This window comes from Tarenaya hassleriana, unplaced genomic scaffold (assembly GCF_000463585.1).
Source record: "Tarenaya hassleriana unplaced genomic scaffold, ASM46358v1 Cleome42, whole genome shotgun sequence".
Taxonomy (NCBI): Eukaryota; Viridiplantae; Streptophyta; class Magnoliopsida; order Brassicales; family Cleomaceae; genus Tarenaya; species Tarenaya hassleriana.
Window position 1 is genome coordinate 46,595 of NW_010966986.1, and position 14,187 is coordinate 60,781.

The window sequence follows — 14,187 nt, forward strand, 5'->3', positions numbered from 1 at the left end:
CAGAAATACCAAAACTGATTCTATTTCTTTGATACGAGTCAAATACACTTCAGTACTTTCCAAGTAGTACTCAACCCTCACCAATTTCACTCCCCCTGAATGAAACTTAGTATCACAAGAAATTCTACCAGCCCAAAGACACACTGTGCACAGCGCACACCACGTGTCACCCTAGAACTCGTCTAGGCACGGAGCGGTTCGCCTGTAATTTCAAGGCTCCCCCTCAAGTCGATCTCACCTTCTCTCAGTTCTCACTCACCGGTGTTTCCCTTACAAAAGATCTTTTTCAATGTCTCTCTCAAAAACCCTTTTTCTTGACAATCTCGACAACCATCCTAATGTCTCGTTCCTTGCATATATACGCCTTTCTTCTTTGATTCATCGAATATCCTCTTCATAAACATTCTTCCTTTTCTTCTTGAATGTAGCTGCCTTCTTTCCGTTTTCCATTTTCTTTCCTTATGTGCTTTCCATGCTTAGCTCCACATTTCCATTTTCTTGTTTGATCTTCTAGATGCTGAATATGCACTTCCCTTGCTTCAACATCTATCAATTAAAAAGTTCAGTATTTGATTTCCAAATTTTGATATAATTGAATATTTGATACGTTATATATTCTCCCATAAAATTATATGAATTGCAAATTTTGCTCGCTTCTTTGTTCTGGACTCGATCTATAAGCAAAAGGTTTTGGGTCAATCTCACTATGCCGTTCTCGGCTCGGAATTCTGTCGATTTTCGTCTCAATCCCCGAATATCTCATTATCGATCGATCCTCGCCTCCTTTATCCTCGATTTCGGGTACCCGAATATATATAGGATATACGCATGGTACCGGTGTTGCATACACTCTACTGTTATTAGTATTGCCATTATTTATTTTCGTCTCTTTTGTTTTGTTTTTCTGGTCAAGGTGTACATATCGAACTAGCACGAAAACAAAACAAAACACGGTCGTGTCTCATTACTTTGAATGCTTCGGCTTCCAATTGACAGACATTGAAGATAACTGCTTCTTTTTCTCCCTCTCTCCGCGCTGATCCATGTAAGTTTGGGCATAGACGAGAGGTTTATTACAGAGGCTGTCGAGTTATCCACCTTTGAAACATGACATACCCTTCCTCTGGTTTGTACTCCACGGTGTGGCCGCAACCCTACAAAGACAAAACATTTCAAGAAGCTTCGGATCCAGAAGGAGACCCAAAGGAGAATCAATGGTGAGAAAGACTTGCTTTGATGGTGGCGAATGTCATCTCGTTGGCGTAAGTCCTCGTGTATCTGCCCCCGGGGAAAAAAGACGGTCCGAGAGAGAAATTAACGGCTTGAAGTACGTACGGTTCACGAAATCGAAATGACGAACGAGAGACGATAGGGTTTTTTTTTACCCCGCGACTTGGTCGGTTATCATCCATGGCCTCCAGTCATCAACCACGGAATAGTTGAGAGATCTTATCCAAGCTTGAGTCCCGAGGAATGGCACAAAGAGATCGTGATCGCCGCTGTTTGCAGAACATATCACCCGAATCCCGTAAAAGAAACGAAAAATCAATTCCCGAGAACGAGCGAGAGCGAATCTAACCTGAAAACCAGCGACCGGTATCCTTTGATACTGTTGTTTACATGGTAAGGTATACTGCTTTCGATATCTTTGTCATAAGGCATGTCCTGATTGCATCTCACCCATTTTCCGACACTTCCCTGTATCCGAAAATTCTCCAAACCTTAGTTTGTCGATATTCTTTGATCGTCACTTAACGATATCGATAGTGAAACCAAACCTCTTGATTGTGCATATACCTTCACCACGTGAAGTGCCCTACGCACCGTCTCGTTGTTAGCCCAATACGAAGACAACAAATACCGATATGTCTGAACGCGAAGGCGAAAGCAATAACGTTCACATTCAAATCAAAATCGCGGGCTAAGAGCAAGAAAGATTTCTTACGTAGCAATCAGAAGACGGGGCCGAAAGAGTTGCGTTTACAAGTCCTTTGAGGTATCTTCTTCTCTCTGGTAGATTCGGCCTCGGGGACGCGAACTCGCACAACGGAGTCAAAATAAACGCCTCATTTATCCTCGAGACGCACTGTAATGAACCATAAATTTCTACATAACGATGCACTTTTCCATTTAAATTGCTCGTTACCTAGTCTCATAGAATATACCTTATCGTAATCTCGGAGGAATCTCAAGCATTCCGAGTTTTTAGGATCGACATTGTTGTAATTTCCTCCGCAGCATCTCTTCAACGACTGCAAAAAGACGAGGTTCGGACAGATTCCATACCCAAGAACGAAAGGACGATAAGATTCTTTACCTCGTAGAGCTCGTCTGAGATCAGTCCCATTCCATGAGCATATGGAATTCGGTAGTTGTGATCAAAACTATCGTCGGTTGAAGGGTTTCCGAGAACATATCCCTAATATCGGTCGCATTTCGGGAGGAAAAAAAAAAGAAGAAACTTCTTATTTCTTGATCATGTTCATCAATATACGTCTGTAAAAACTCGACAAATCGATATCGATAAACCTCAATATTTATCAGAGGTACTAAGCCTTGTTCATTTCCTGCATGTCGTGAATGTAAATATTGTTATGACATAGGAAAGAATACAATCAAAGAAGACAGATGTTCATAGGGTCGAAACCCGCAAATATATACCTTTTGAGACTTGTTGGACAATCGCGGGTACGATGATACCCGAGTAAGAATCTCCTCCGACATAGAATGGATTGGAGACAAACTCCGGATGATCAACTAGCCACTGCAAGAAATCCAAACAGATCCCGAAATAACGAACCGTTATGAGTCACGACGCCATTGCGTATACGAGAATTCGAACGAATGCCTCGAGAAACTTTGAGTTTTTTTCATGCTTTACCTTTCGAACAAATTCGTGAACCTGCTCGGCTTGTCTCGTGTCACTAGGTGTATTAGCAGGAGGAGTTCTTGAGTAGGAGAAACCAGTTCCGACAGGTTGGTCCAAAAATATTATACTAGCGATCTGGTAACCAAAATAACCGAAATCGAAATCGAAATCCAAGGACGAACCCATTTGTGATCAACGCTTGATCGATCCTATGAATAGCTATCTCACCTTAGTCCATGAATACGATGTAGACGCCAAAGAGGGCACACCTCCATCGTAATCGTCGACCTTGAAAGCCAGTGGACCTGAGGATTTATCGCAGACAAACCGTCGAAAACCGGACCGAATCAGTTAAAACCCGATACCAAAGTTTCGATTTTTTATTCGTTCGAATACCGATTTCGTAGGCTAAGCCGGACAAGGAAGTGCAACCGGGCCCTCCGCTTAACCAGACCAGAAGAGGGTCTTCTTCAGGGTTCGTCTCGGACTTTACGAAGTAGTAGAAAAGCTGCACTTCCTCTGCCTCGCCGCCAACGCCAACGTATCTATACACCAAGAACGCATATAATATGATTATTGATTTAAACCGGTTTTAATAACCATTAATCACTGATCTTAATCAATATTATGATCGGATTAAGAGGGGGAAAAAACCCATTACGGACAATCCATTACCCTGTTTCGAGCTCGAAAGGCAGAGGACCTTCGAAACCGGGAAGAGACTTGACGACCGAACCCGAACCGACGTGGCGAATCATCACAAGCAGCAAAATTGAATTCAGTACGGAGAAAATATACGGACTTTCCATTTTCCGCGGATTCAATTTCGGACGACAAAAACTTTCTTTGTTTTTTGCAAAAGCAGAGCGACGAAAATAGTAAAACGCAGAGGGGCATGTTACGTGAACCACTTGTCCGCTCTTGCCATTATTGCCTGTTGGTATTTTCTCTGTCTTTGTCTTTTTTTTAAAAAAAATTATGAATGCGTGACTTTTCTCTATGGTACTTCTTCATTTGCGATGACGAATTTATGAGCACTAAAAAATAAATTTGAATAATAATAAAAAAAACATACTTTGAATTCAAATAGTCGCGTTATGAAATATGTATCTAAAAATCGAAGATCCAAAAATAATTAACGAGATTAATATGGATTCGACCATGAAATTAGGGATTTCTTATTTTGCCAAATCTTTTTAATTTTTGTTTCTCTCTGCCGACATTGTTTTTTTTTAATAATCCGGAAGTTTATCAGACCTTTGATCCGATTACATCTCCCATATGACCGGAGAAGTCCAGGTGAATGTCTCTCTCTACGTTTGGATTTAAACCCAGGGTGAATACCCATCCATTGATTACCAACTGAAAAGATAACATGTTATCGATAAAAGTTTTAATTTACGATATTAATATTATGTATTGCTTTGACCTATTTTTCAAAAATTAAATCTAAAATTTTATTATATTGCAAATGCAATTTAGGAGGAAAAAAAAACTCTCCCGTTGTGTAAAAAAAAAAGAATACAGAATCTTGATTTATATGTACTTCCATGTGCTATCGGACGTTAGATGGGTCTACTGCATGTCAAACGTGTTTGATCTGTATGGATGCACATTAAAAGACAAAAAAAAATAATTGATAATCAGTGGTGGTCCACTAAATTCAATTCTAATTTCTTAAATCTATAAATTTATGCCATGTACATTGAATTTGTTTTTATTTCTATCATTCATCTTAATTTACTGCATTCAATTCTCTAAATTTTATAAACTTATTTTCACCAAAAAAAAGTTTATTTTCGAATTTCTAAATGTTACTAATTATTTCATGTCTTTAAACCACTATAACCCAATTGATTACAACTCTAAATCCAAAACAAAATATGTGCGTGTATATATGTATGCGACCATAATTGTGTAATTTTCTAGTAATTGCATATGAAATAACAAAGTGTACCATAATGTGTAAATTTAATCATGTTCTTTGGTAACGTAAATTTAATCAATTTGCAAGATATCATATGACAAACACTGAGTTTATAAAACCTTTGCATTTAAATACGCTCCACATTTGGCACCAACATATAAATTAGGAAAAACTATATATAAATCCAAATTTAATTTATGTTTAAAATTCGTTAGCATGAACAAAATCGACCACGAATTTTATGTAGTGATTATGCGTTTAGCAAATTACGTTGCCAATCGATTTTTTTTTTTTTTTTTTTTTTTTGGGGAAACCTAGTAACTAGCGGAGGAGATCTCTCCTAAAACCAGTGAAAGTCTATCTAATAATATAACTAAATATACAATGTATATACGCTGAATAATCTCAGCCAATACCCCTCAAGTTGGTGAGTGCAAATTATGCAATCCCAACTTGCCAAGAAACCAAGCAAATTCCTTTTTCCCTAACGCTTTGGTGAAAATATCCGCCAGTTGTTCCCGTGTTGACACATGACGCGGAAGAATGTTTCCATGATCGAGGTGATGTCGAAGAAAATGGCAGTCCACCTCAATATGTTTCGTGCGTTCGTGGTAAGCATCGTTGGATGCGATATGGAGAGCGGCTTGACTATCACAAAACAGCAACATTGGTGAGGAATGGTCCACACCGAGAGTAGATAGAAGGCTCTTGATCCAGAGAAGTTCGCAAGTGGTGAGACGCATGGCGCGATATTCGGATTCTGCCGAGGACAACGACGGAATGGATTGCTTCTTAGTCTTCTATGAAATTGGGGAGGATCCGAGTTGGACGAACCACCCACTAACGGATTTGCGGGTGAGGGGGCAACCGGCGTAGTCTGCATCACACCAGCCACGGAGACGAAGATCGCAATCAGATCGAAAGAGAACTCCTTGACCCGGGTCTCGTTTTAAATAACGAACGACATGCATGGCAGCGTCCCAATGGTCCTGTCGAGGCGTGTGCATAAACTGTGATAGAATGTGAACAGAATAAGCGAGCTCCGGGCGAGTAACAGTTAGGTAAATGAGGCGACCCACGAGACGGCGATATTTCCCGGCATCGGTGAGAAGAGGACTATCGGACAACGAAAGACGGTGGTTTTGATCCAATGGAAAATGGGCCGGCTTGCAACCTAGTAACCCAACCTCGGAGATAATGTCGAGAGCATACTTCCGCTGACAGATATAAATACCGGTCTTGCTGCGAGCGACCTCAAGTCCAAGGAAATATTTAAGCGTACCCAAGTCCTTCATACGAAAACACGAACCAAGATACGACTTGAAGGCATGTAGAGCAATAGACGAGTTCCCTGAGATGATCAAGTCGTCCACATAGACTAGAACACACAAGTGTACGGAACCTTTGCGGAAAGTAAACAACGAGTGATCCGATTGGGACTGAACAAACCCGTACCTTATAAGGGCCGAGCGGAGCTTTTCGAACCAACAACGTGGAGCTTGACGCAAACCATACAGGGATTTACGGAGGCGGCATGCGTAACCGTGTTCTGGAGACTCGAAACCCGGTGGCATGCGCATGTAAACTTCTTCACGCAAGTCACCGTGTAGAAACGCGTTATGAACATCCATCTAATTAAATGGGATGTGGGATGTATGAGTAAAAGACGAATGTAGAAAATGCCATTACATAGCAGCTAGAAGGCGTGAAAGAGAGATCGGTGTCGGGGAAATCTCCAAGGTATCGCTTTCGTGTATACTCCGAGGAAGACGGCTTCGGGATCGAAACATTGCAAGATAGACTCTGAATAAGTGCTTTGTTGATCCCTGAAACACACTGAAAATGAATCACAAAGTCTGCATCAGATTGATAAGTTCCGATCAAAACCTCGAATTTAAACGGCAGATTCTGACCTCATGATAACGTTTCATGCATCTCGAGCACTCTAAGTTGTTCGGGTCCACGTCTATATAATCCTCATGACAAGATGTCTTCAACGACTGACAAAAAAACGATTTACGGACTTACTAAATAAGTCGAAAACAAGAAGAGAGATATCGATCGGTTCTTGATTTGTAACCTCGTAGAGCTCGTCGGAGATCAGTCCCATTCCACGAGCGAATGGAACACGTGAGTTGAAATCGATCCTGGCATTAGTGAAAGGGTTCCCGAGCACATAACCCTAATGGAATCCGGATATTTTAAGAGAAAACGTATAATGAAACTTAATTAGTCGTCAAGATAATATGTACATTGATGACTATATCAACGAACCTGAAGATTTATAGGGGGTTCCGAGCCATGCTCATTTCCTGCATTGTGATATAATAGATACAACACGTAGGAAACTCGAGGTTAAACCTTATTTAAAATTACAATATTACCCTTATACATTCGAAAGACCGATCAAAGAAGGCATATATATGTATATATATACCTATAGAGATCTCTTGAACGGTAGCGGGGATAACAATTCCGGAGTAAGAATCTCCAGCGATGTAAAAATGATTCGACATGAACTCTTGATGATCAAGGAGCCACTGAAACAGAAAACCGATGAATGTCAAGAAAAGGGAGGCATCAAAAGCAAAATGCATGGGCCGGGAAAGATTTCCGAATATATACGTAAACATGCATGTCTGTGATTACCTTCCTAAGAAACTGATTCACGTACTTTGCCTCTTTCGTGTCGCTGGGATGATTACCGACACAACACGTAGGAAACTCGAGGTTAAACCTTATTTAAAATTACAATATTACCCTTATACGTTCGAAAGATGGATCAAAGAAGGCATATATATATATATATATACACCTATAGAGATCTCTTGAACGGTAGCGGGGATAACAATTCCGGAGTAAGAATCTCCAGCGATGTAAAAATGATTCGACATGAACTCTTGATGATCAAGGAGCCACTGAAACAGAAAACCGATGAATGTCAAGAAAAGGGAGGCATCAAAAGCAAAATGCATGGGAAAGATTTCCGAATATATACGTAAACATGCATGTCTGTGATTACCTTCCTAAGAAACTGATTCACGTACTTTGCCTCTTTCGTGTCGCTGGGATGATTACCGAGGGGAGTTCTCGCGTACGAGAACCCGGATCCCACGGGTTGGTCCAAAAATATTATGCTAGCAACCTATTGTATATCAGAATTTCGAATTCAGAATCGAAACTTGACGTCGTATTCAAGTTCATGACAGGAATCGATCATCAAACCTTTGTCCATGAATACGTTGTCGAGACCAACTTTGGCACACTCCCGTTGTATTCTTCGCCCTACGTAAACATGCATGTCTGTGATTACCTTCCTAAGAAACTGATTCACGTACTTTGCCTCTTTCGTGTCGCTGGGATGATTACCGAGGGGAGTTCTGGCATATGAGAACCCAGATCCCACGGGTTGGTCCAAAAATATTATGCTAGCAACCTATTGTATATCAAAATTTCGAATTCAGAATCGAAACTTGACGTCGTATTCAAGTTCATGACAGGAACCGATCATCAAACCTTTGTCCATGAATACGTTGTCGAGACCAACTTTGGCACACTCCCGTTGTATTCTTCGACCTTGAAAGTCACGGGACCTGCGGTATTTTATTTTTTAACTTTCAAGAAACTGTAAAAATCGACAGGGATTTTACCATTGATATTTACCGATAAAACTAGCAAATGGTTTCCAATCTTCAAGACTGTATAATGGATCTTCGCATTTTCTAAAATGCGGTGTTAAATGTTAGGAAACGATCATGCATGTGTCTGCAGCTAAAGAAGCATCCATCCTCCTGTTTTGCATGATTAGTTCAAGTTCATATAAACTTGAAAATTTATGGAGAATCCACATTTACCTAAAGGGTAAATTTGATTAGGCGTGAGCGTTTCGGTATTTGGTTAAGCTTGGTAATTGTTCGACTCGAATCATTCGGTTCTATAAAAATTATTTTTTATTTAGGTTCCGTTTGATTTTTCTTAAAAATATATATATATTTTTCCTTTAAACATTTTTGAACTTGAAATAAATGATCAATAATAATAACAACAACGAACGGTCGATCTCTTCTAATAATCATTGGAGTTACCGATCTCGTAAGCAAGGCCGGATAGCGAGGTGCAGCCGGGCCCTCCGCTTAACCACACCATTAGAGGGTCTTCTCTTGGATTTCTAAAATTATTTTTTATTTAGGTTCCGTTTGATTTTTCTTAAAAAAATATATATATTTTTCCTTTAAACATTTTTGAACTTGAAATAAATGATCAATAATAATAACAACAACGAACGGTCGATCTCTTCTAATAATCATTGGAGTTACCGATCTCGTAAGCAAGGCCGGATAGCGAGGTGCAGCCGGGCCCTCCGCTTAACCACACCATTAGAGGGTCTTCTCTTGGATTTCTCTCGGACTTCACGAAGTAGTAGAAAAGCTGCGCTTCATCCGCCTCGCCAACGCCGACATAACTGCGCCAAACAGATCCATGGTTCGGTTATTACAGTTACAGATCGAAGATCCGACAATGTTGGATCGGATTCGAGAGAACCCCACGTCGGGAAATCAAGAAAGGACACTGACCCTGTTTCGAGCTCGAAAGGAAGAGGACCTTGGAAACCGGGAAGACGCCTCACGGTCGAGCCAGAGTCACCGAGTCGGAGGAGAAGCAGCAAGGAAATTACCCGTAAAAAACACAAGTTCTTCATTCTTTCGGATGCGGTTCCCGAGCTGGGAATGTTTGTCATCTCAAATCTAGAATTAAGTATCGTAAAGAAGGAACGGAACCACATGCAATGATGCGATGCAACAGACGAAATGTTTTTTCAATGAGTAGAAGAATTCTTCAGTTTCCACACGTGTCACCGAATCTTCCACGTGCCATCCCGCGCCTGAGAACGCGAAACTGATGATACTTTTGTCCTGTTCTGTTTCTCTGATCTGCCTTCTTCTTCCGCAGTATCTTCCACTTGCTCTGTTTCCTCCTTGTTTTTTTTTTGTTTTTTGTTTTTTTATAATTCAGAAATTCACCTGTATTCGACCTAACTTGACAAAAAAATATCCTTTACTTGGAAACTCGAACCCGGATTGAAACAACCAGAAACCCTCGATAACATTACATTTTCTGCTTTAAACTTGGGAAAAGAATCATATGAAACAAGGTAAATTCCATATATATATATATATATATATAAATCTGAGTTATAGATTGGTAAGAAGAGAGAAGGGACGTAAGATTTAGAGGAGAAGGGTTTCTTTTCCACGCCGACATGCGCACACAAGTACAATGAACACGACTGTCTGAATTCATCAAGTGTTTTTAAGAGGAACATGTGGTGATACATTGCAAAGACCAACGATTGAGTTCTGCCATTATTCTTCCTTTGATCTGCGTTTCGGAGTTCAATTACATCGGGAATCTCTGTCATCGTTAAGAAACCGAAACATTTTACTGTGATGTGGGATTGGGTTTTGTATAAACCAATGACGGATACAACCGTGACAATAATTATTATTTTTATTATTTCAATTAATATCATAAATCAAACTAATAGCATAAGATTTGGTCCGTATGATTTGATCGTCATGCAGCATGCTTATAAATGTTCACCATCAATCCACCGTTTGAACATGACGTAATACGGTTTACGTTTGTACTCTGCTGTGTGTCCTCCTCCCTACAGAAATTCAAAAACAATTAGTAGAAAGCAAATTAATTAAAAAAAAGGTTAGAAAATGCATTTTCAGATGGATATATATAAAAAAAAGTTAATTGGAAATGTGATACAGTTACAAATTTTAAAAAAAATTAAAAATATGGTTGGGAAATATACCGAATAGCAGATTCGGGTCCTAGCAGACAAGTTTCAATCGTTGGAATTGATCTCGAGGTGTGGATACGTGTAGAGGGTGAGGGATTCTTCCTCCCTTTCGTGATCGGACGTGTTCTTCGATTGATACAGGCGAGGAAACAATTAATGAGTATGTGTAAATTAATGTGTTCGTATTTTAACCACGTGACGAAGTAAGTTAAAAAATTTGCATAGTAACAAAAAATACAAATCAGACTATCACAAAATTGGGATTTTATAATTTCTTGTATACCAATAAAATCATAAAAAATTCAGAAAGAAACGTTTTAGTAAAATTCATATTCTTTTTTAAAAGGTGAATTTAAAACAAAACTAAGTCCTTGAATGACATTGATTTTTATTTACTATATTTAGTATACCGGTAAAATGGTTAATTTTATATATATATATATATATAATGTCGGATGCAAAATAGGGAATTAAAAATAATCACCCTTGAATTTGTCGATTATCCATCCACGGCCTCCACTCATCAACAACTGGATAACCCAATGCTTTTATCCATGCTTGTGTCGCAACGTACGACACAATTATATCGTGATCGCCGCTATAATCGCAATCGCAATCGCAACGGCAGAAGCAAATGTAAACGCAACCAACGTTATCATCAATGTATATAACGAAACGCGGAAACCCGCGATCACTTTTAGACAAGAATTCAGATATATTACATTACCTGTAAACGAGAGAACGATAGCCTCTATTGCTGAGGTTAACGTGGTAAGGGAGTGCGCTATCGATATCTTCCTCGTATGGTATTTCTTCACGATTGCATCTATCCCATTTCCCAATCGTCCCCTGTTTTCATAACTCAAAACTCTTGCATATGGATATGCGTGTGTATGTATATATATATATATATATATCGTTCAATGGAAAAAATACAAGATATTTTTTTGATAATTCGAAAATTTATCGGAGCTTTGGTCCAACTACATCTCTCAGAAGAGCGGAGAATTTCGGGTGAATGACTATCCCTACGCTTAGATTTGAATCCGAGGTAAGAGCATATTTTGTATGTTCTCTTACCGCTAGATCACCCAAGGTGGTTGGGTAATACAATATATTATTCCGCAAATCGTATAAGAAAAAACCGAAAGTCACATACCTTTCTTATGCCGAGCGTTGTCCGGACGGATTCATCGTTGGACCAGTAATAAGACAGCGTGTAAAAATAGGTCTGTCCGAAAAAGAAACAACCATTGTGTTGTGTTGCTATGCGCAAATAGATTAAAGAAGAAAAAAAAAGGTAAGGACAGATTAAAAAAAAAAAATGATGAACCTGGCACTCGGGTCCTGGATAAGGAAGATCGGGATGGCATTTATCTGCAGTGATGAGTGCTCCGTTTATGTCTTTAGTGCACTGATCATAGAAAAAACCAACCGTGTTTTGTAATGACTTAGCTCTCTGAACAAAGATTTTCGACCTCAAAAGCGAAAAAACTTGCCTCGTCGAAACGTTCAAGAGCTCTCGCGCATTCTATGTTGCTCGGTTCCACAAGAAAATACTTCCCTTTGCAGCTAGTCACCAATGACTGCAGAGTTTCTATGAATGGAATGTGAGTATATACATATATATAGATATTCATATGTGTATATAGTGTTTTTGCAGTTTTACCTCGTAGATCTCGTCGGAAATAATCCCCATTCGATGAGCGTATGGAATCCCAGCGTCGTTATCCGCCTCTTCGTCGGTAAGGGGATTGCCTAAAACGTAACCCTATACATGACGGTACGATACGAGCCATCAATCCACAAATCAACACTATGTTGTGTCTTTTCGGCATTCATTTTTGGGAACAAAACTTTGATATATATTCTCGTACCTTGAGATTCACTCGAGGCTCGACCCCTTGGTCGTTTCCTACATTTCACATCCAAATAATGATTCGAATCCATATATAGTTTGGGAGATATATATACATTAGAAAAGTTTAATGAAAATATCAAGAAACAATTATATATATATATATATGTATATACCTTCGGAGATGAACAAAACAGCAGGGGGCACCACTTTCATCTCGAGCGTTTTCTTCTCCCACAAGGCAGAGAGTGATCGGTTGCTTAGTGGTCAAGAAATTTTTTATCGGTTACAATTTAGAGTTTAATCTGTTTAAAACCGGTTTTAATTCATGTGTTACATGTCATGCATTATTTGCCAAGAAATTGACGACTTGTAAAAAAAATATTTGCCATGTCATGCATTATTTAACTGAGGTGGCATAAAAAAAAATGTTTGACGTCAGTGTATTGAACGCTAGATTGACGCGTTTTGTTTAGGGTGTTGATTTGGGATGAATTTTTTATTTGGGGAATACATTAGATAAATTTAAAAAAAAAAAACTTCTACTTCAAACCTTATATCATAACCTATATAAATTGTTTCAAATCAATCTTTCACTTTAAATTTTGTTATAAAAATCATCAACTATTATTTAGTCATCATCTATCTAAATTACTCAAAAACAAATATAATGTTTTACATTTATTAAAAAAAATATATAAAATTTGAATACAAAAATATATTTAAATTATAGAATTTTTAAAATAAAAAAAAATATAATTTTATTTAAATTTATCATATTATAATATTTAAAATTTATATAAATATTATAAACAATGATCTTTATAATAAAATTGTGCACAAATGTTATATTTAAAATTGAGTATATTTTATTGGTTGTAAATATATAAGAATTTGGGAATTTTTATGTAACTTTTTTTTTAAATTATACAAAATCACATCATATTTATATTTATACTTTTTCGTTAAAAAATCATTAAAAAGTTGAAAATTATCTTAACAATTAACATTAGAACATAGTTCATTTTGTATAATTTATTAAATTAATTTTTTCTGTTTTAAAATCGGATTAAGTTCCAATTTATAGTCGAAAAATATCACCGCATCGTATAGAAATTTGAGAGAATTTACAATTGTTTTATTTTAAGCGTATAAGTTAAAAATTTCTCATTATTTTTTTTATTAAATTGATGTATTTATATTTTCTCGTTTAATAGATAACGTTTGCTTGTTTTTATAAATGATACGACGATAGTATTTAAATCAAATGAATTTATCTTTTCCACTTATTTATTTCCTTTTCCCTATTCTAGATATGGTTTCCATATTTTCAGTCAATCTCCTTCATCGCCGTGTAGGAATCGATGGGCCCCTCTATAAAAAGGGACTAAGCATCCCTCAAAGAGTCTCACTCGCACTCGTTTGATTCATCGAAAGAGCCAATCCTCCTCTGCTCCATAACCTGCCATGGATCTCTCACGTAAACGCAGGTTCGACGACGCTCACTCACCGCAGCGACAAACCCACGATGCCACTTCGTTGCCGGAGTCCATCTTCGCCGGCTGCGAGTCTCCGCCGTGGGAGGTGCTCAGCCTCGTCTCCGATTACATGGACGACAAAACCCTAGCCGTCGCTTCCTCTGTCTCCAAGACATGGAACCTCTGTCTCTCCTCAGACCATCTATGGCGGTCTCTGGGCACGACCCGATATCATTCTCTAGC

At 38.5% G+C, this 14,187-nt stretch overlaps 2 protein-coding genes across 4 annotated transcripts; both read right to left on the minus strand.

The window, feature by feature from the left end:
• Positions 1 to 840: 840 nt before the first annotated feature.
• On the minus strand, positions 841 to 9,582 carry LOC104824973 (serine carboxypeptidase-like 7). 3 transcript variants are annotated; one of them, XM_019203921.1, is made up of 14 exons: positions 9,371 to 9,578; positions 3,266 to 3,414; positions 3,098 to 3,174; positions 2,882 to 3,004; positions 2,662 to 2,764; positions 2,530 to 2,567; positions 2,318 to 2,419; positions 2,166 to 2,252; positions 1,946 to 2,086; positions 1,798 to 1,869; positions 1,580 to 1,698; positions 1,386 to 1,499; positions 1,233 to 1,278; positions 841 to 1,154 (listed from the first exon to the last, which is right to left on the minus strand). In XM_019203921.1, exons 1-14 carry the CDS (start codon positions 9,532 to 9,534, stop codon positions 1,074 to 1,076), a joined length of 1,416 nt encoding a protein of 471 aa, XP_019059466.1. In that variant the 5' UTR covers positions 9,535 to 9,578; the 3' UTR covers positions 841 to 1,073. The 3 variants fall into 3 exon arrangements, 2 of the variants coding, with proteins under 2 accessions (XP_019059466.1, XP_010555479.1); XM_010557177.1 differs by lacking the exon at positions 9,371 to 9,578 and adding an exon at positions 3,545 to 3,838; XR_002024592.1 differs by having other exon boundaries at positions 1,104 to 1,278; positions 1,779 to 1,869; positions 9,371 to 9,582.
• A 1,479-nt stretch (positions 9,583 to 11,061) lies between these two features.
• Positions 11,062 to 12,682, minus strand: LOC104824974 (serine carboxypeptidase-like 18). The gene is made up of 8 exons (XM_010557178.2): positions 12,643 to 12,682; positions 12,486 to 12,523; positions 12,278 to 12,379; positions 12,108 to 12,194; positions 11,942 to 12,022; positions 11,768 to 11,839; positions 11,336 to 11,457; positions 11,062 to 11,206 (listed from the first exon to the last, which is right to left on the minus strand). Exons 1-8 carry the CDS (start codon positions 12,680 to 12,682, stop codon positions 11,089 to 11,091), a joined length of 660 nt encoding a protein of 219 aa, XP_010555480.1. The 3' UTR covers positions 11,062 to 11,088.
• Positions 12,683 to 14,187: the final 1,505 nt, after the last annotated feature.